The sequence below is a fragment of the Pristis pectinata genome, chromosome 3 (genome assembly GCF_009764475.1).
Source record: "Pristis pectinata isolate sPriPec2 chromosome 3, sPriPec2.1.pri, whole genome shotgun sequence".
Classification (NCBI taxonomy): Eukaryota; Metazoa; Chordata; class Chondrichthyes; order Rhinopristiformes; family Pristidae; genus Pristis; species Pristis pectinata.
In genome coordinates, this window is record NC_067407.1 from 66,438,791 (window position 1) to 66,458,673 (window position 19,883).

General features: G+C 45.6%; 1 protein-coding gene across 1 annotated transcript in view; it reads left to right on the plus strand.

Annotated features, from left to right (window-relative positions):
- The window catches only part of LOC127567960 (regulator of G-protein signaling protein-like), a 45,662-nt gene extending 35,352 nt beyond the window's left edge, over positions 1-10,310 (plus strand). Inside the window, exons 11-13 of the mRNA XM_052011203.1 lie at positions 2,690-2,795; positions 3,520-3,713; positions 10,276-10,310. Coding sequence (XP_051867163.1) covers positions 2,690-2,795; positions 3,520-3,713; positions 10,276-10,310 — 335 coding nt within the window. The remainder of the gene's footprint in view (positions 1-2,689; positions 2,796-3,519; positions 3,714-10,275) is intronic.
- The last annotated feature ends 9,573 nt before the right edge of the window (positions 10,311-19,883 follow it).

The following is a 19,883-nucleotide window of genomic DNA, read 5'->3' on the forward strand; positions in this document are numbered from 1 at the left end:
AGCAGCAGACCTTAAAGAAAATGAAATATTTAAACACTGCACCATAGGGGACTATTGTGAATCAGCAACACAATAACCCCAGAGTTCTTACACACTATACTACAGGAGAATCTAGTTAAACATGGTGATACTGCAAGCAGTCCACTTACACCCTGGACTACAGAAGAGTCTATTTAAAGACAGCAAATTGTGTCTACTTCCCCCTGGACTACAACAGAGATAGAAACAAAAAATGCTGGAAAACCTCAACAGGTCAGGCAGCACTTGTAGAAAGAGAACAGTTTCAGGTCTGGAATCTTTCATCAGATCTGAGAGAGAAACAAACTAATCTGGGTAGCAGAGAAGGTGGGGGAGGATCATGGATAGAACAAGGGGGATTTTCTCAGACAGTGAAATAATGTCACAGTTAAGATAAGATCAAGCTTCTCTGTCTCACCTTCTCTTCTACCTAAACTAAGTTGTTTCTCTCTTTCTTAGAAGTGATAAAGGGTCCTGAACCCAAAACATCAACTGTTCCTCTTTCCACAGATACTACTTGACCTGTTGAGCTTTTACAGCATCTGCAATATAGCAAACCTAGTCTATTTACACACTGAACTAATGTTTCGAACCAGCAACAAAAGAAACACATTGAGTCTTAATTCAGTGTTAAAAACTACTTTATTAAAAACTACTTATGATATTAAGAAAAGTAAAAGTAAAAATGTTAGAATGTTAGAAGTAAAAATATTAAACCTTGAACATTAACCCCAAAACTAAACTCGTCGTGTGTGTGTGGTAAAGTCCCAAACTCCAAGTCTAGGAATGGTTATTAAAGTTCAGTTCAGCAATCCATGAGGTGAAACATGAACAACGGCTTCTTCAACAACCACTGTTGTCTGAAGATAAAACGTAGATGTAGAGAGAACTTAGAGAGAGTGATTACGAAATCCAAATGTTCCACGATGGAACCCAAACGACACCTCAGCGTTTACTCGGTAGTGACTTCCTCACCCCGAAAAATATCCAAATCGTGGTCGTCCACACAGATACCTGTTTCCCTCTACAGGTCAGCAACAAGTGAACTCCACCAGATTACTCCCAGTTTCCATACATGGATTGTAGTAACAGACACAGTTATTGTTTCTCATCCATCAATAGAGAAACTAGCAGGCTGGTGTCTCTCTCTCTTTTCTCTCCTCAGACTGACTTCTTCAACAACATCATTACATCCTTTATCTTCTGTTGACGTAAGCATGCCACACACACACACACACACACACACACACACACACACACACACACACACACACACACACACACACACACACACACACACACACACACACACACCACTATGGTCTATCTTAAAGGGACATTCACCTAGTCTGTAACATTAAGCAGAGCCTATTTAAACATAGCAATACTTATCCAGAGACTACAATAGACTATTTATACACAGGAATAAAGCAAACAATCTACTTACACACTTGATTACAATGGGATCTATTTAAACACAGCCAGTACAGCAAAAGCAGGCTGCTAACACACACTGAACTACAGGAAAATCTACTTAAACTACTCACTACATGAAGGTCCAGTTAAATGCAGCAAAAACTATCAATTTATTTCATTGCAGGAGAGTCTAGTTAAACGTGGCATCACAGGAATGTGTAGTTAAAGACTGCAATACAGCAAACCCAGACTACTTACATCTTGTAGTACCAGAGAGTTTACTCAAGAACGATCTGATAGGAAAGTCCATTAAAACAATCGACTGTAGGAATAGGGCAGAGTCTGTATTTTAACACTCCATGTCTTGGCTGGTATGGGAAATGGGGTTCACATCTGCAGTATCCAAATGGCTGATTTGACCATTCTGGATATCCTGGAAGTGACTATGCCATTCCATAGTAGGATGTCAAATTATTAGGAGCAGGGGTTCTGTCCAATGTGAAATGGGGGATTAAAGACAATTTAGTTGACATTCGAGCTTTACTCATGAGGAATCAGCTCCTTTTTCCTTATTGGAGGAAAGACAGATTGAAATGTCAGACAACCAATTTTGGACATGTGGGGGCAGGAGCCATAAGGATAGATATGTCAGCTGATCAGCCATGGGACTGTGGAGTAAGGCTCCCTCTGAAGACATATGCATCAGTGACTGCATTGGTACTGAGCCCCACCAGATCCCAGTGGCAGAAACATCCCAAGTCCATGGGGTGACTTACCCTGAGGCAGCTGGAAATGCTTTGGACTGAGATGAATTCTAGTCAGGGAGGGTGTGGAGAGAGGTGGAGAGAGGTGGGGAGGGATCTTGATCACTATCCAAAATCACCCAAGCCTGGCCAACAGGAGAGGTGGCAACATGCTGGCCTTCATGGTAAATAGCCCACTAATACCTTGGATGCAGAATGATTTGGCGCTTGAAGTTAACAGGGTGAGGCAAGGTCAGGGGCGATGTCAGAGGCAGAATGGAAGCTGAGGCCCAGCAAAGAGTGCAAATGCTGCCTGTGTCCTCCAGTGGGTGGGAGATGCTCCTCCGGGTATCCCTTCACCTGAAAGTCCTCATCTTCTCAAGAAGTTGTGACCTCTCTTGGGAGCATAGATCATGCAGCCTGTGAGCCTGTTCATCAGATTACCTTTGTCTTGCTCACCCAACCCACCTTGGTCACAATAACCTTTAAACCTGTTGACCTCTACCTCGCAGGTCTGCTAAACAAAGAGGTTTTACGAGAGAAGCTGTGGACAAAGCTGAACATGAAATCCCTGAAATTTGGGAACAAGATCCTGACCAGACCCAAAGGAATTCCCAGGTAAGTTAGCCTCACTGCAGACGTGAGTCACTCAGGTTTCCACAGACTGGGCTGGGCCTGGGCTCCTGAATATGTGATCCACATACGGGCAGTCATGGAGCTGTCTCATGGGCCTATCTGCTGGGATAGTCATGTTGTTTCTCAAAGAAGCTCCGGAACCCATGGTCTATGTCAAACAGGTCATGTGGCCAATGAAGGACTGATCTCTTGCCTTGAGTGCTGCACAGATACAACCTCCTTCCTCAGACTGATATCCCTGAGGAATCTGTCTGAAAGCCTGGCTTCTGGTGAGTATGACCCAATGTTGAGGCTGTGAACTGGGGCAGGGTGTCACAAGAAAGGAAACTTCACCAAGGCATAATGGGACAAACCTCTAATGTTCTATTAGACACATGAATGATAGAGAAATGGGGAGCTATGTGGGAGGGAAGGGTTAGATATATTTCAGAGCAGGATAAAATGTCGGCACAACATTGTGGCCAAAGGGCCTTTACTGTGCTGTAGTGTTCTATGTTCTATTGCATTGCTGTTTACACTGAACTGAGGTGGTGAGGTCCTGCCCCAGGCGTATTTAATGGGGACAGTGTAGAGGGAGCTTTACCCCTGACCAACCCATCGATAAACCATTAATGGATGTTGCCATTCTACTGCTGGCAACTGGAGTGGAGAGCAGGAGTGGATTTTGACCATCCCTTAACCTTTGACTTGCTGTGTGTCTTGGCAGGAAACTGACAGATGTGCTGACTGATGGGACAGGAATACTTTTCTTCCAGAGGTTCCTGGAAGCCTATGATGCAGAATCTCCACTGCAGTTCTGGCAAGCAGTGGAGACCCTCCAAAACCTCACCACTGCCAATGAGAAAAAACTCTACACCAACTGGATTATTAACCACTTCTTCAACAAGAATGTCAACCCAGGTGAGTACCCCACAATGACTTCAATCAGACAAATCCTTCCTAAACTCCCCAGCAGGTCACAAAGAACAATTGTGTTTCTCAGGCACCTGGGAGTGGATTATCGACTGGAATCTAATCGAGGGTTTCAGAGGGGTTATAGGGGCGGCACGGTAGCGTAGCGGTTAGCGCGATGCTATTACAATGCCAGTGATTGGGGTTCGATTCCCTTCGCTGTCTGTAAGGAGTTTGTACGTTCTCCCGTGTCTGTGTGGGTTTCCTCCGGGTGCTCCGGTTTCCTCCCACATTCTAAAGATGTACGGGTAGGTTAATTTGGGGTTTAAAATGGGCGGCGTGGACTCGTTGGGCTGGAAGGGCCTGTTACCACACTGTAAATAAAATTCAAAATTTAAAATATACAGAACAACAGATTCCATAGACTGAGTCACCTTATAGAATTTAATTGAGGGATTCAGTGGAGTTTACATATAGAATGACAGGCCAGATCTAGTCAAAGGTGTTTGAGGAATTTATCCATGCAATTACATATACTTAGTTGCAGCTTTATCAAAAGGTTTGGTCTGCTTATATATAGAGAAACAATAACCTGGGATTAAGTCACAAGCTAAAATTTAATAAGTGGTTAGAGAGTTCATAATTCTTAACAAAGATATACAGAGTTGAGAAATGGAGACTTTACAAGGATGATGCTTCTGTGACTGTAGAAAGAAATTAAGGGCAGTATCAAATTGAAAGAAAGGACATACAACATTGAAAGAATCTGTAGACACAAGAGACTGCAGATACTGGAGCAATAAACAATCTGCTGGGGGGGAAGGAATTGTTGACATTTTGGGTCCTGATGCAGGGTCTCGACCTGAAAAGTCAACAACTCCTTTCCTCCCTGCAGATGCTGCTCGACCTGCTGAGTTCCTCTGGCAGATTGTTACATTGAAGGAATCTGTGGTGGGCCAGCAGTTTTGGGAAGTCTTAGAAACCAGTAAATAATGACTAAAGAGGTAATGGGAGGGAAATGTAGATTATGACATAAGTTGACAAAAAACATAAAAACAGGAGGAACATTTACAAGTACATAAAAAAGAAGAGAGTAGTTAAAGTCAATGTTGGTCCCTATAAAGTCTGAGATTGGGGAATTAAATGGGAAGAGACCTTGAAGAAATATTTTCTATGGTAGAAGACTCTGAAAATATTCTGATAATAGCAGAAAATTCAGGAGCAAAAGGGAGGAACTTAAAACAATCACCATCACTGGGAAAAGGATACCAGGCAAACTATTGAGACAGAAGCTGGAGAGTTCCCTTGGACCTGATGGCCTATGTACTAGAATCTTAAATGACACTGCAGTAATACTGGATACTTTGATTGAGATACAGAACATGGAACATAGAACAGTACAGCACAGTACCAGCCCTTCGGCCCACGATGTTGTGCTGACATATATAAACCTACTCCTTGATCAATCTAACCCTTCCCTCCTACACAGCCCATAATCCCCCATTTTTCTTACATCCATGTGCAGATCTAAGAGTCTTTTAAATGTTCCTATTGTATCAGCCCTGGCAGTGTGTTCCAGACACCCACCACTCTCTGTGTGAAAAACCTACTTCTGACATCTCCCCTAAACTTTCCTCCACTCACCTTAAACAGATGTCCTCTGGTATTGGCCATTGCTGCCCTGGGGAAAAGGTGCTGGCTGTCCACTCTATCTGTGCCCCTCATAATCTTATACACCCCTATCAAGTCGCCTCTCATCTTCCGTTGCTCCAAAGAGAAAAGCCCTAGTTCACTCAACCTTTCCTCATAAGACATGTTCTCTAATTCAGTAAGCATCCTGGTAAATCTCCTCTGCACCCTCTCTAAAGCTCTCATATCCTTCCTATAATGAACTGAACATAATATTGTAGGTGTGGTCTAACCAGAGTATTATAGAGCTGCAACATTACCTCGCGGTCTTGAACTCAATCCCCCGACTAATGAAGGCCAGCACACCATACACCTGCTTAACCACCCTATCAAGTCGTGTGGCCATTTTGAGGGATTTATGGACTTGGACCCCAAGATCCCTTTGTTCCTCCACACTGCTAAGAATCCTGCCATTAACTTTGTACTCTACCTTCAAGTTCGATCTTCCAAAGTGTATCACTTCACACATTTCCGGATTGAACTCCATCTGCTACTTCTCTACCCAACTCTACATCCTGTCTATGTCCATTGTAACCTACAACAACCTTCTACACTATCCAGAACACCTCCAACCTTCGTGTCATCAGCAAACTTACTAACCTACCCCTCCATTTCCTCATCCAAGCATTTATAAAGATCACAAAGAGCAGGAGTCCCAGAACAGATCCCTGTGGAACACCACTAGTCACTGTACTCCAGGCAGAATAAGCTCCACCTACCACCACCCTCTGCCTTCTGTGGGCAAGCCAATTCTGAGTCCATGCAGCCAAGTTTCCATGGATCCCATGCCTCATGGCTTTCTAGATGAGCCTCCCATGGGGAACCTTGTCAAACGCCTTACTAACATCCATATACACCACATTCACCACTCTACCTTCATCAGTTTGTTTTGTCACCTCCTCAAAAAACTCAGTTAGGCTCGTGAGGCATGACCTGCCCCTCACAAAGCCATGCTGAATATCCCAAATAAGACTATGCTTCTCCAAATGCTCATAAATCACATTCCTACGAATCCTCTCTGATAGTTTGCCTACCACTGATGTAAGACTCACTGGTCTATAATTCCCAGGATTATCCCTATTACCTTTCTTGAACAAGGGTATAAAATTAAAACTTGACCAACAGAGAGTCAGGTCCTGTGGGACTGCAGTTGGGTAGCTGGGCTGTAGAGGGAAGGGTTGCTGCTCTGGTTTAGGGTACACCAGGTCAGCAGCTGTCAGTGCGTGTTTCACTGAGGGCATCAGTCCAAAACATCCAGCCCTGTGCTGGGATAGTTCCCCTGCTTGTGTTGAGTTTGGTTCCACAGGTACTGACATGCTGCTGCATTTGGATCCAAGCGTAGTGTTGGATCTTGACTACAAAGGGCTTTGCAGCTGGGTTCTCTGAGCCTTGGTTGGCAGGGCAACCACAGACCATGCAGACAAGCCTGGATGGGGAGTCACAAGGAGCAGGAGTTAGTACAGACAGGCACTTGATGGGCCAAAGGGCCTGTTTCTGTGCTGTATGACTATGAGTACTGATGGGGTGAATACTTCTTCCGTATCACATGATGGTCTGGGCTGACTTTCTCTCCATCCAGATCTGTTGTGTGGAGAATGGATGACGCAGGTTTGCACTGGAGTATATGGTTCAGTCATCCACTGGACATGGTATTCCTGATGGGGTCTTCAAGAGAACTTCATCTCTGCCTTACTTGGCACTCGCCACTGGGCATCAGTGTTCATATAGTTGGACCAGTGGAGCAAAAAACATCAGTAGATGCTTCAGAGACGCACACTGTCCTGTTGGACTCACCAGATTCCATGAGCTGAAGGGCCCTCTCTGGTCTATTGAGAAGCCAGCAAAGGGTCCATCTCACTCTCTCAGCTGCTTGGTGCTGTCCGACCAATGGGGTAAACTTCGTTGCCAAGAAACCAGTCACCACCAACGTGCCTGCAGAAGGTGGTGAGAGCAGGGGAATATGTTTGCTGAATGAAAGGACTGATTCCCGTTTCTGTCCTGTGTCTCTCCCCACACAATCACACCCCACCCTCACCCAAACCCCACCCCACAATCTCTTAGAGGAGTTACTGCAGTGCGACTCACCGATCATCAAACAGATTATGGAAGCGATTGAGAATGGCAAGCCAGTCACCATGAGCATGTTGTTACATGCTCAGTCAGAAGTTCAAAAGTCCTTGGAGAGCTGGTCAGTATTGCAGGTTTGCCACTTTAGGCTTATCTGTAATGTTTTATGGTAGAGTGACGAGGGGCATGGGATAACTGAAACAAATTACAGCACTGAAACAAGTAATTTAGCTCAATTAGTTTTTGTAAGCAGAGTTCCAATCACTTTTACCTGCCCAGTTCTGTGTCCTTTAAATTTCTTTTCCTTCACCCAACCAGCTGATCTAATTCTGAAGACACAAGAGATTCTGCACGAGCTGGAAATCTGGAGCAACACACACAAAATGCTGGAGGAACTCAACAGGTCAGGCAGCATCAATGGAGGGAAATTCCCTCCAATAGATGCTGCCTGACCTGCTGAGTTCCTCCAACATTTTGTGTGTGTTGATCTAATTCTGAATATTGATACAGTTTATGTCTCAACCACTAACCCCAGCAGTGAATTACTCCACTTCACAGTTACACCACAGGCCCTCATCCTGAACCATTCAACCGAGAATGCTGGGAACGCTCACCAGAGAAGCAGAGACAACATTTCAGGTTGAAGACGCTTCATCAGAACTGTGAAATGTAGAAGACAAAATGTTTTAAGCTGCAGAAAAAAGGGAGGGGTGGAGAGAACTAATGGAATGTCTGACAGAGTAAAAAGAAACGTTTCTGGTACATTGAGATACGTAATGCATTTTGGTGGGGGGTCAAGAAAGGATAGGACATAAATGGTAGGGAGTTCTGTAGATAAAAGGGACCTTGGTGTACAAGTCCAAAGATGCCTGCAAGACTGCAGGTGACAGTAGAGGTAGATAAGATCATAGAGTCATAGTGCAATACGGCATGCATACAGGTCCTTCAGCCCAACCAGTCTGTGCTAACCACAGTGCTCACCTAGCTAGTCCCAATTTCCTGCATTCGGCCCAAATCCCTTTAAGCCCCACCCCTTCATGTACCTATCCAAGTGCTTCTCAAATGATACTATTGTACCTGCCTCAACCACTTCCTCTGGCAGCTTGTTTCATATACTCACCACCTTCTGCGTGAAAAAGTTGTCCCTCAAGTCCCTTTCAAATCTTTCCTCTCACCCTAAACCTACGCCCCCTAGTTTTGGACTCCCCTACCCTGGAGAAAAGACTTTTATCATCCACCTTATCTCTGCCTCTCATAATTTTAAATACTTCTATAAGGTGACTCCTCATTCTCAACCACATCTTTCCTTTAACAGGGTGACCAAAGCTGCACACAGTACTCCAAGTGCCCCGACTGAAGGCCAGCATACTAAATGCCTTTTTCACCACCCTGTCTACCTGTGATGCTGCTTTCAATGAACTATGCACTTGTACTCCGAGGTTTCTCTGTTCCATTACACTCCCTAGTGCCCTACCATTCATAGTATAAGTTGGTTTGACTTTTCAAAATTCACCACCTGACATTTATTGGTACTGAAATCCATTTGCCACTCCTCGGCCCACTTTCCTAAATGATCAAGATCCCCCTGTAATCTGCAATAACATTCTTCACTATCAACAACACCTCCTAATTTCATGTCATCCGCAAACTTACTGATCAAACCTTGTGCATTCGCATCCAGATCATTTATATAAATACCAAATAACAAGAGTCCCAGCACTGACCCCTGCAGCACACCACTAGTCACCAGCCTCCATTCTGAGAAACAACCTTCAACCACCACCCTCTGCCTCCTACCTCTGCGCCAGAATCCACCTAACAAGCTCTCCCTGGATTCCATGGGACCTAACCTTCCAGACCAGCCTACCATGAGGGACCTTGTCGAAGGCCTTGCTAAAGTCCAAATAGACAATATCCACTGCCCTACCTTCATCTACCCTTTTGGTTACTCCTTCAAAGAACTCTAAAAGATTGGTCAAGCATGACTTTCCACGCACAAAGCCATGCTGACTCCTCCTAAGCAGACTCTGTCTATCCAATTGCTGGTAGATAAGATCCTGTCCCTCAGAATCACCACTGACATCAAGCTGACCGGCCTGTAGATCCCTCGCTACCCTTCTTAAACAATGGAACGACATTAGCCACCTTCCAGTCTTTGGGAACTTCACCCGAAGTGGCTAACGATGAAACAAATATCTCCGTAAGGGCCTCTGCAATTTCTTCTCTAGCTTCCCACAAATTCTGAGGTTGCAATTGGTCAGGCCCTGGGGACTTATCCACTTTAATGCACTGTAAGGCTGCAAATCCCTACCCCCTGGTAATATGAATGTCCTCCAAAACATCACCACTTGTTTCCCTTATCTCTTGAGCAACCATGATTTTCTCCTCAGTAGGTGAAATATTCATTAAATATCCCACCCATCTCCTGTGGCTCGAGACATAGGCGTCCTGCTGATTTCCAAGGGGACCTACTCTTTCCCTGGCCACCCTTTTACTCTTAATATAGTGATAGAACCTCTTTGGATTTTCGTTAACCTGACCTGCCAGATCCACCTCATACCCTCTCTTTGCCCTCCTGATTTCCCTCTTAAGTGTATTCTTAATCATCAAGGAATAGTCATCAAGGAGTTCACTCATCCCCGGCCTCTTAAACACAATGTATGCTTCCTCAGACCCTCAATATCTCTCATCAGCCAGGCCTCCTTCAACTTGCCAGGTTTACCCTTCACCCTAACAGGAACATGCTGCCCCTGGACTCTTGATATCACTCTCTTAAAAGTTTCCCACTTGCTGTTCGTTCCTTTCCCTTCAACAGGCTCACCCAAGCGACCTCCGCTAGATCCTGTCTAGCTCCCCCAAAGTTAGCCCTGCTCCAGTTTAGGACCCTGACCTGTGGACCTGTCCTATGCTTTTCCATCATCACCTTAAAACTAATAGAATTGTGGTCACTAGAGCCAATGTGCTCACTGACTGAAGAAGGCATACTGGTATTTGCCTTCATTAGCCAGGGCATAGAATATAAGTGCAGGAAGGTCTGGGTATAAGTTTATAAAACATTGGGCCACAGCTGGAATACTGTGTGCAGTTCTGATTGTCACCCTATAAGAAGGACTTGCTTGCACTGGAGAAAATGCAGAGGAGATTCATTGGGATGTTGGAGACACAAGAGACTGCAGATGCTGGAATCTGGAGCAAAAAATTAACTGCTGGAATAACTCAGTGGATCATGCAGCATCTGTGGAGGCAAAGGGATGGTCGTCGTGTTGGACTGAGACCCTGCATTTTTTTCATCAGGATGTTGCCTATGATGGAATGTTTTTAGGTATGATGAGAAACTGTATAGGCTGGACTTCTTTTCCTTGCAGTAGAGGAGGCTGAGCAGAGATGTACAAAATTTATCTCATAATAAATGAGATAGATGGTAAGAAACTTCTCCCCATGGTCAAGGTGTCTAAGACCAGCTGAGGAGTAAATGGCATAAGAAGGGATCTGAGGAAGACATTGGAGACACAAGAGACTGTTATAATCTGGAGGAACAAATAATCTGCTGGAGGAACTCAGCGGGTTGAGCAGCATCTGTGGGAAGAAAGGAATTGTCAATATTTTGGGTTGAAACCCTGCATCAGGACTGAGCCTCTATCTACATAGGACTGTATCTGCTTTAGTTATAGCTCCTTAAGTTTTCCTAAAGCCATTGCAGGTTTGTATTGGTATTGGTTTATTAGTGTCACTTGTACTGAGGTACAGTGAAAAGCTTGTCTTACAAACCAATTGTACAGGTCAATACATTACACAGTGCAGTTACATTGAGTTAGTACAGAGTGCATTGATGTAGTACAGGTAAAAACAATAACAGTACAGAGTAAAGTATCACAGCTACAGAGAAAGTGCAGTGCAATAAGGTGTGAAGTCACAACAACTATGATCGTGAGGTCATAGTCCATCTCATTGTATAAGGGAACTGTTCAATAGTCTTATCTCAGTGGGGTAGAAGCTGTCCTTAAGTCTGGTGGTACATGCCTTCAGGCTCCTGTATTTTCTACCCGATGGGAGAAGAGAGAATGTCCTGGGTGGGTGGGGTCTTTGATTATGCTGGCGGCTACACCAAGACAATGAGAGGTAAAGACAGAGTCCAAGGAGGGGAGGCTGGTGTCCGTGATGCGCTGGGCTATGTCCACAACTCTCTGCAGTTTCTTGTGGTCCTGGGCAGAGCAGTTGCTGTACCAAGCCGTGATGCATCCAGGTAGGATGCTTTCTATGGTGCATCGTTGGTGAGAGTCAAAGGGGACAAACCAAATTTCTTTAGCCTCCTGAGGAAGTAGAGGCGCTGGTGATCTTTCTTGGCTGTGGTTTCTATGTGATTTGACTAGGACAAGCTGTCGGTGATGTTCACTCCCAGGAACTTGAGGCTCTCAACCCTCTCGACCTCAACACTGTTGATGTAGACAGGTGCATGTACACCGCCCCTTTTCCTGAAGTCAATGACCAGCTCTTTAGTTTTGTTGACATTGAGGGAAAGGTTGTTGTTATGACACCATTCCACTAAGCTCTCTATCTCCTTCCTGTACTCCGACTCATCGCTACAACAGTGGTATCATCTGCAAACTTGTAGATGGAGTTAGAGCAGAATCTGGCCACACAGTCACGAGTGTATAGGGAGTAGAGTAGAGGGCTGAGGACTCAGCCTTGTGGGGCACCAGTGTTGAGAATAATCGTGCCAGAGGTATTGCTGCCTATCCTTACTGACTGCGGCCTGTTTGTTAGAAAGTCAAGGATCCAGTCACAGAGGGAGGTGTTGAGCCCTAGGTCTCGGAGTTTGGTGACAAGCTTACTTGGATTATTGTATTGAAGGCAGAGCTGTAGTCAATAAACAATAGTCTAACATAGGTGTCTTTACCGTCCAGATGCTCCAGAGCTGAGTGTAGGGCCAGGGAGATGGCATCCACTGTAGACCTGTTTCGGCGATAGGTGAATTGCAATGGGTCCAGGTTGTCTGGGAGGCTGGAGTTGATGTGTGCCATGACCAACTTCTCAAAGCACTTCATGACGGTGGATGTTAGAGCCACTGGTCGGTGGTCATTGAGGCATGTTACCTTGCTTTTCTTCGGTACTGGGATGATAGTGGTCTTCTTAAAACAGGTGGGAACCTTAGATTGAAGCAGGGAGAGGTTAAATATGTCCACAAATACTTCTGCCAGCTGATCAGCACAAGATCTGAGGAAGAGGTACACCCAAAGGCCTCGCTGCTCCCACACCCATATTAAACTCGTACCATTTAGTTTACCGTGCCTCTTGTTCTTCCTTCCCAATGGCTCACTCACAGTTCCATGCATTAGGATTCAACAGCTTGTGCCTGCCCATTTTTCCATTCTTTGAAGTCTACTTCTGTCTTGGTGAGAAAAATACAGCTTCCTGTTTTCAGTCATTTGCAAATATTGAAATCACACCAGGTATTCCCAAGTTTCAGTCATTATAGAACAGCAGGGGCAGAGCTACCACTGCCGATGACCAAAATCATCCCCAGTATTGACTATGCTAAACATCTCACCACCAGTCACTGCCCTAACTTCACCTCCCGCCTTCCCCCAGAACTCCCTGCTCCAAACTTGTTCCTGGCTGAAGAACAGCTGTCCAATTTCTCTGGGATTTCTCTCCTTTGTCGGTGGTCTATCCATAATGTCCATTTAGTCCCATTAACTTTTACTTTGGGAATAAACTTATTATGTTGTTAGGAAACGAGTGCTTCAAGTGTGGTTCCATGGAAATGCAGGTGTGGGTATGAAGAAAAGCAATTACAACTGATACTCTAGGTAGCTGAAGATGGAACCTGGAACCAGGGAGTCCCAGCTGCCTGGACAGCAGTGTGGGTAAGGGGTGGTGGGGGCTGTTGGAGGAGCTGCAGCAAACATTTTGGCAAGTTGATAAAATTGAGGAGAGAGATTTCATCTTCGTCGTAATCACACAGTGCTGTTTGTGCTTTTAGTCAGAGCTGCTGGGGTATAAGTGGAAATGGTGCAGCGAAAGATTGGAGGTGACATCAAGCTGGAGTACTTTGGAGAGGTATAGGCTTTCGGCAATAGTGAAGTTGCTTGCAAGAACAGACCTCTGTCAAGTATGAGGTTCTTCAGGAGTGAGATGAAAGGGAGACCTGACTGGTTGTGGGCCAAAACCCCAGGATGGGGAATATTTACCCATCCCAGCTAAACAAGGTGCAGGAGGGATGCTGGGCTGTCAGGAATTTAGCAAGGATACAATCAAGGGAGTATGTCTCATGGACATGGTTAATATGGAGAGGGCTCCTGGAGAGAGAGGAGAGAAGGATGCAATTTGCAGATTAGAACAGAGGAACCTTAGAGAGTGGACAGCTCATTTTGAGTGGTAGAGAGATCACAAGGTCCATTCAAGATGCACATTCAGATTTGGTTTTATCAGCTTGTCCATGAGGAAGGAGTTGGGTAGGGAGACAGCACTGAGAATCTAGAAGTGAAGGGCATCTGGTTGGAATGGTGTCTGGGCTGGAGGGGAAGGTGAGGAATTCTCCACAGCATCGCTGCTGCTGTCCTGCCGAGTGGGGCAGGGTGACAGATGAGTTGCTGCAGGGAATTCTTTCGGTGCTACCAAAGGCAGCCACCATGCATGGGTAACAGGGGTGACAAGTTGCAAGACAGAATTCAACGGGTAATGAACGATATGACAGATCATCCAGTAGAGGGAAGAGACCAGAAGTGTCAGCAATGTCTTGGAAACCTCTAACATGTAACTCTCCAATGGGGACCCAAAACAGCTGGTGTCCTTGCTGCTGCGGGTGTGTGAAAACTCCAATTGAACTGACTGTGTCAACCCTTGAGGAGAGGGATTTGTACTGTCAGAGGACGCCCAGGATGGGGGTATGACTTCCTCTTTCTGTTGGCGCAGGTTTCAGCTCTATCTGAAAACGTACCCAGCAGAATCTGAATATTACATGGACTCCTCTGTGCACATCCTCCGGTCGATCCACGTCCTCAGTCGAGCGGTGAGAGTTCCCATAACCGCATTTCATGGTTTATTCAGTACTCCTCACAACTCAGGCCTTTCCAAACACTAAAGCACAATTCTGATTGAACATAGCAGAAATTACAAATAGTATGTGCTGGAATACTCAGCAGGTCAGCAAGTATCTAGGGGGAAAGAGAAACAGGGTTAATGTTTGAGATCAGTGAGTGTTTTGTCTGGGAATCTCTAGTCCCTCTCCAAACCTCAGCTGAGCATCCCTGTCAGGTTGCAATCCAGACTTCTGCTGGAAAGTGAGGTGAAGGATTGCCCTTAGCTGTTATGATGCAGTGGGCTGTCTGAAGGAATTGTGGGACTGGTCCATGGCCTGTCACCATGGATACTCTGGATCACTGAGGCCGGAGGCTGCAGCCATATACTGCACAGTAATGTGTCCTGGGCATTTGATTGGTGGGTTGTAGAAAGACTGGGTTCAGTGCTAAGTCTGGTAATGTATCTGATACGTTTGAGAAAATGTCAACCTCCCAGCTCTGTAGACATAACCTACACTTGCTTAGCCAAGACCATGTCAATGTGCAATGCACATCCATGTACAACCAGATTGCCTGATGGCAGTCCTTAGACAAGTACTCCTGAGCCTGAGCAGAGGGTGTGTACAAACTCATCCCCCATGGAGCTGTCACTCTAGCACCCACTCTCTGCCCTAACTACAGTCCATTTGTGCCTGGTGTCTCACAAGGTGTAGCACATTCTTCCAACTCAGCTTCATGTCCACCCGGTGCCAAGAGCTGGGCTGCTGCTTGCAGGTATCATACAGTGTGCCAGTGTTCCCTCCTTTCTGGTAGAATTGGCACTGTGCACCCCTCCCAATGCCTGCCTTACTCAGGAATGGCACCAGGATGTTGGGCTGATGGGACATCTTATGAGTTTCCAACGATAAAGCCAAGAGGGTGCAGGCATGGGAGGGAAGGTTCCACAGACATGTTCAAGGACAGGAGCACTGAGGGGAGAAGGTGTCTGAAAGGTGTGACCTGCAATTTGTTATATTCTTGGTTTCTGCATCCTCAACAGTTCCTAACCCTATGATCTGCAGCATGCATTCCTTCTGAGTCCCCGTGCCTGGAAGATCTTCCTTCATTCTACTGAAACTGCCTTCTATTTCCTGCCATCTTATCCAATAGGAAAAGGGGAGAAATAACTGAAAATATGTTAACAGGAAATAGCTCTGCAAACACACAAGTGTGCCTATGTTGCTGTTGAGCATATGTGCTTTGTATATGTGCATGTGTTCTGACTGTGTGTATGTGTGCTTGTGCATGTTCTTGTGGTGTGTGCACATGTGTGCATGTTATTCCTGTGCATGTGTATTTTTGTGTGGGTGTGCATGTGCTTCAGAACTGTACCCGTCTGCTGGTTGGTGGGTTACAATATAAACCTTGACTACACAATTGGAATTTCATTGGAAATAGCTCCCAGATCTGGTGGAACTTAACTTGAGACCCTGATCTCCAAGGTGAAGTCCGCAGTGCTGTTTGGATCAGCCTGCTGGGTGGTGCACAGACTGTCACTAGGCTGAATGACAGCAGTATCTGTGGAGCGGTGTCCCGTGTCTGCCTGGCGCACACTCCACAAGCCCACTCACTTCCCATATTCAGGCTGTCTTCTGGCAGTGGTGTGCTCAGGGGTCAGGAGCCTCCAGAGCTGGAGCCTTGATGTTAGTGTTGCTTCACAAACAAGCCATTATCACACAGTTGTTGGGAAGTGAATGCACCATGTGCTGCTGCAGAAGGGTGATAATGAAAACCAGGGTGGGACAACACTGGTATTGAGAAGTGTGGGTAAGCTGATTAAGGCTGTGAAACTTTAATTGTGGAAGAGATGCCCACCCAGATGCCTTCAATTAGGAGTTCCAAATCCTGCAACAATCTCAATGGTTTTACCCATCTGTTTTCCATGCTTTCACTGAGTTACATCATTGAAACAATAGATTCACAATCTTCAGTGCCTTTCCTTTATAGTACCCGCTCATCCCTGTTTCCCCTCTTAATGTTTGTCTTACTGACACCCTGGAAGTCAGCTGGAGCATACAAGACTTCACAAACAACTCCATGGATGTGTGTGAGTGCCAGAGAGAGAGAGAGGGACTGTGGGAGTGTATACAGGTGAAACAGTGTGTGTTTGTGAATCTGAGAGAAAGTCAGATGGGGGGGGGGGTGGTGGGGGGAAGGTGAGAATAAGAGTTCAAGAGAGACTGTGGGAGTGCATTAGTCAAACTGTTGGTGTGAATGCGACAGCGCAAGAGAAAGTAGTGAGACTGTGGGTGTGTACATGAAAAGCAAAAAGAGGAGAGAGTCTGTTGGTGTGTGTGTGAGAGAGCAAGAGAGAGAAGGAGCCAGACTGGGTACATGTGAGAGTGTGAAATTGTGGGCAGTGTGTGTGAGAGAGTGAGTGTGGGATGTGTGAGAAAGAGGGATACTAGGTGTGTGTGTGAGGGAGAGTGAATCAGACTGTGAGGATGTGTATAAAAGTGCAAGGGACAGAGTGAGACAGGGGGAGTGTATGTGAGAGAGAAAGACTGAGGGTGTGAGAGAGTGAGGCTGCGTGGATATTGAGAGAGCGGTGTGTGTGGGAGTGAGTTAGACTATGACGTGTGAGAGTGGTGAGACTTGTAGGCTTGTGAGGAAGTGGTGGGACTGTGGGTGTGTGTGAGAGTGGTGATGACCTGTGCTGCCCTCTCTGGTGTTCCTAGAACCGAGCATGGAAGGAGCTGCAGAAGGTGATCCGAATGGTGAAGCTGTTCCTGCATATGCTGAGGACTCCACAAATCCGCATACTCTTTGAAAGCTACCTGCATGATGAAGTCTACAATGACAGGGAAAGTAAGTTCATGGGGAGCTGGACCCTCACAGGGAGTGGGATTGCTACACCAGCAGGGCTCAACATGCTGAGGATGGTAGAGGGTGAGGATCTTCACCCATCACCTTGTGCTAGCCTCTCCACTGCAGCCATCTCATTTCCCCTTGCAATGTTCCTTCTTCCCCTTCTTTGATTCAGCTGTAATTTCTGCAATAATAGCAGCCCCAGGTAAAATCTTCCCTGTTCCAGTAAACCTCTCCTGTTATAGTTATAGAGTTGTACAACACAGAAACAGGCCCTTCAGCCCAACTTGCCCATTTCATTCTCCTAGTACAAACTGCCAGGATTCTGTTTCCTTGTAATGGGTTCACCAAACTGTGGGGGCAATTTGTCGGTCTTGAGGTGTTTAGGGTTTTGACCCTCTGTCCTGATTTCCATCCCCACTAGTTTGGTCAGAGGTGTGACAAAGCTGTATCTTCCCAGTGTTCTGCATACACGGCCTGTGTGAATGAATGATGGTATCGTGCAGCTCAGGAATCATTGGGCACGGACCCATCTGCATGCTCTCTGAGAGAACTATCCAATTACTCCCAATCCCCTCTTGTGACAACACTTTCCACTCGCTTTTTTGCCACACACTGTGGCCTCTGATCATTCACCCTTTGTCCCCCTGGAAGAGTTTCTCCTAAACAACTCCCAAAAGCAAAGAACATAGAACAGTACAGCACAGGAACAGGCCCTATGGCCCACAATGTCTGTGCCAACCATGATGCCAAATTAAGCTAATCCCATCTGCCTGCATGTACCCTGTATCCCTCCATTCCCTGCCTGTTCATGTGCCTATCTAAATGCCTCTTAAGTGTTACAACTGTGTCTGCTTCCATCACTTCCCCTGGCAATGCGTGGCAGGCACTCACCACTTTCTGTGTATAAAAATTGTCCCGCACACCTCCTTTAAACTTACCCCTTCTCACCTTAAAGCTGTGCCATCTAATATTTGACATTTCTACCCTGGGAAAAAGACTCTGGCTGTCTACTCTATCTGTGCCTCTTATAATTTTATAAACTTCTATCAGGTCTCCCCTCAGCCTCTGATACTCCAGAGAAAACAACCCAAGTTTGTCCAACCTCTCCTTTTAACTAATACCCTCTAAACCAGGCAGCCTCCTGGTGGACCTCTTCTGCACCCTCTCCAATGCCTCCACATTCTTCCAGCCATGATCTTGCTGACCTCCATCAACTGGGGAAAGGTCTGTTGAATGAAGTATAATGTGGAAAATGTGAAATTGTTCATTTTGATATGAAAACTAAAGAAAAAGCATGTTACCTGTATCTAAATGGTGAGAGAATCAGAACTCTGATATGAAGAGAGATCTGGGAGTCCTAGTCTATGATTTGCAAAAGGTTTGGATGCAGGTACTGTAAGTATTTATGAAAGCTTACATTATGTTATAGTTTATTGCTGGGGAAAATGAATACAAAAATAGGTAGACTCTGATTCAGTTATATAAGGCATTGGTGAGTCTACGTCTGGAGTACTGTGTACAGTATTCTAGATGAGCACTTGAATCGCCAAGGCATTCTGGGCTATGGACCAAGTGCTGGTTCCCAGGCGTCAACATCTCAGAGGACCTATCCTGGGCCCAATACATTGATGAAATCATGAAGCAGGCACCCCAGACTTTGTTAGGAGTTTCAGGAGATTTGGTATGTCACCAAAGACTCTTGCAAATTTCTACAGATGTACAGTGGAGAGCATGCTGATCGGTTGCATCACCGCCTGGTAAGGAGGCTCCAATGCACAGGATCGCAAGAGGCTGCAGAGGGTTGTAGACTCAGCCAGCTCCATCACGGGCACCACCCTCCCCACCATCAAGGACATCTTCAAGAGGCAGTGCCTCAAGAAGGCAGCACCCATCATTAAGGACCATCACCATCCAAGACATGCCCTATTTACGTTACTACCATCGGGGAGGAGGTACAGGATCCTGAAGCCCCACACTCAACATTTCAGGAACAGCTTCTTCCCCTCCACCATTGGATTTCTGAATGGTCCATGACCCATGAAAGCTATCTCGTTATTCCTCTTTTGCACTATTTTATTTATTTTTGTAACTTATAGTAATTTTTGTCTTGCACTGTACCGCCGAAAAACAACAAATTTCATGACATATGTCGGTGATAATAAACCTGATTCTATTCTATTCTAAAAAGATCATTTCATCACATTAGTGCATCGAGGTAGTACAAGGGAAAAGCAATAACAGAATGCAGAATATAGTTTTACAGTTACAGAGAAAATGCAGTGCAGCTAGACAATAAGGTGCAAGGGTCACGACGAGGTAGATTGAAAGGTCAAGAGTCCACCAAGAAGTCTGTTCAATAGTCTGATAACAGTGGGATAGAAGCTTGATGGTCAGCATGGACATGGTGGGCTGAAGGGCCAACTTCTGTGCTGTAAGATTCTATTGATTTCCTTATTTAAGGAATGATGTTAACGCGTTGGAAGCTGTTTACTAGATTAACCTGCTAGAAGTTTATTAGGCTAATTGACAGTTTGTGCTGTGAGGAAAGACT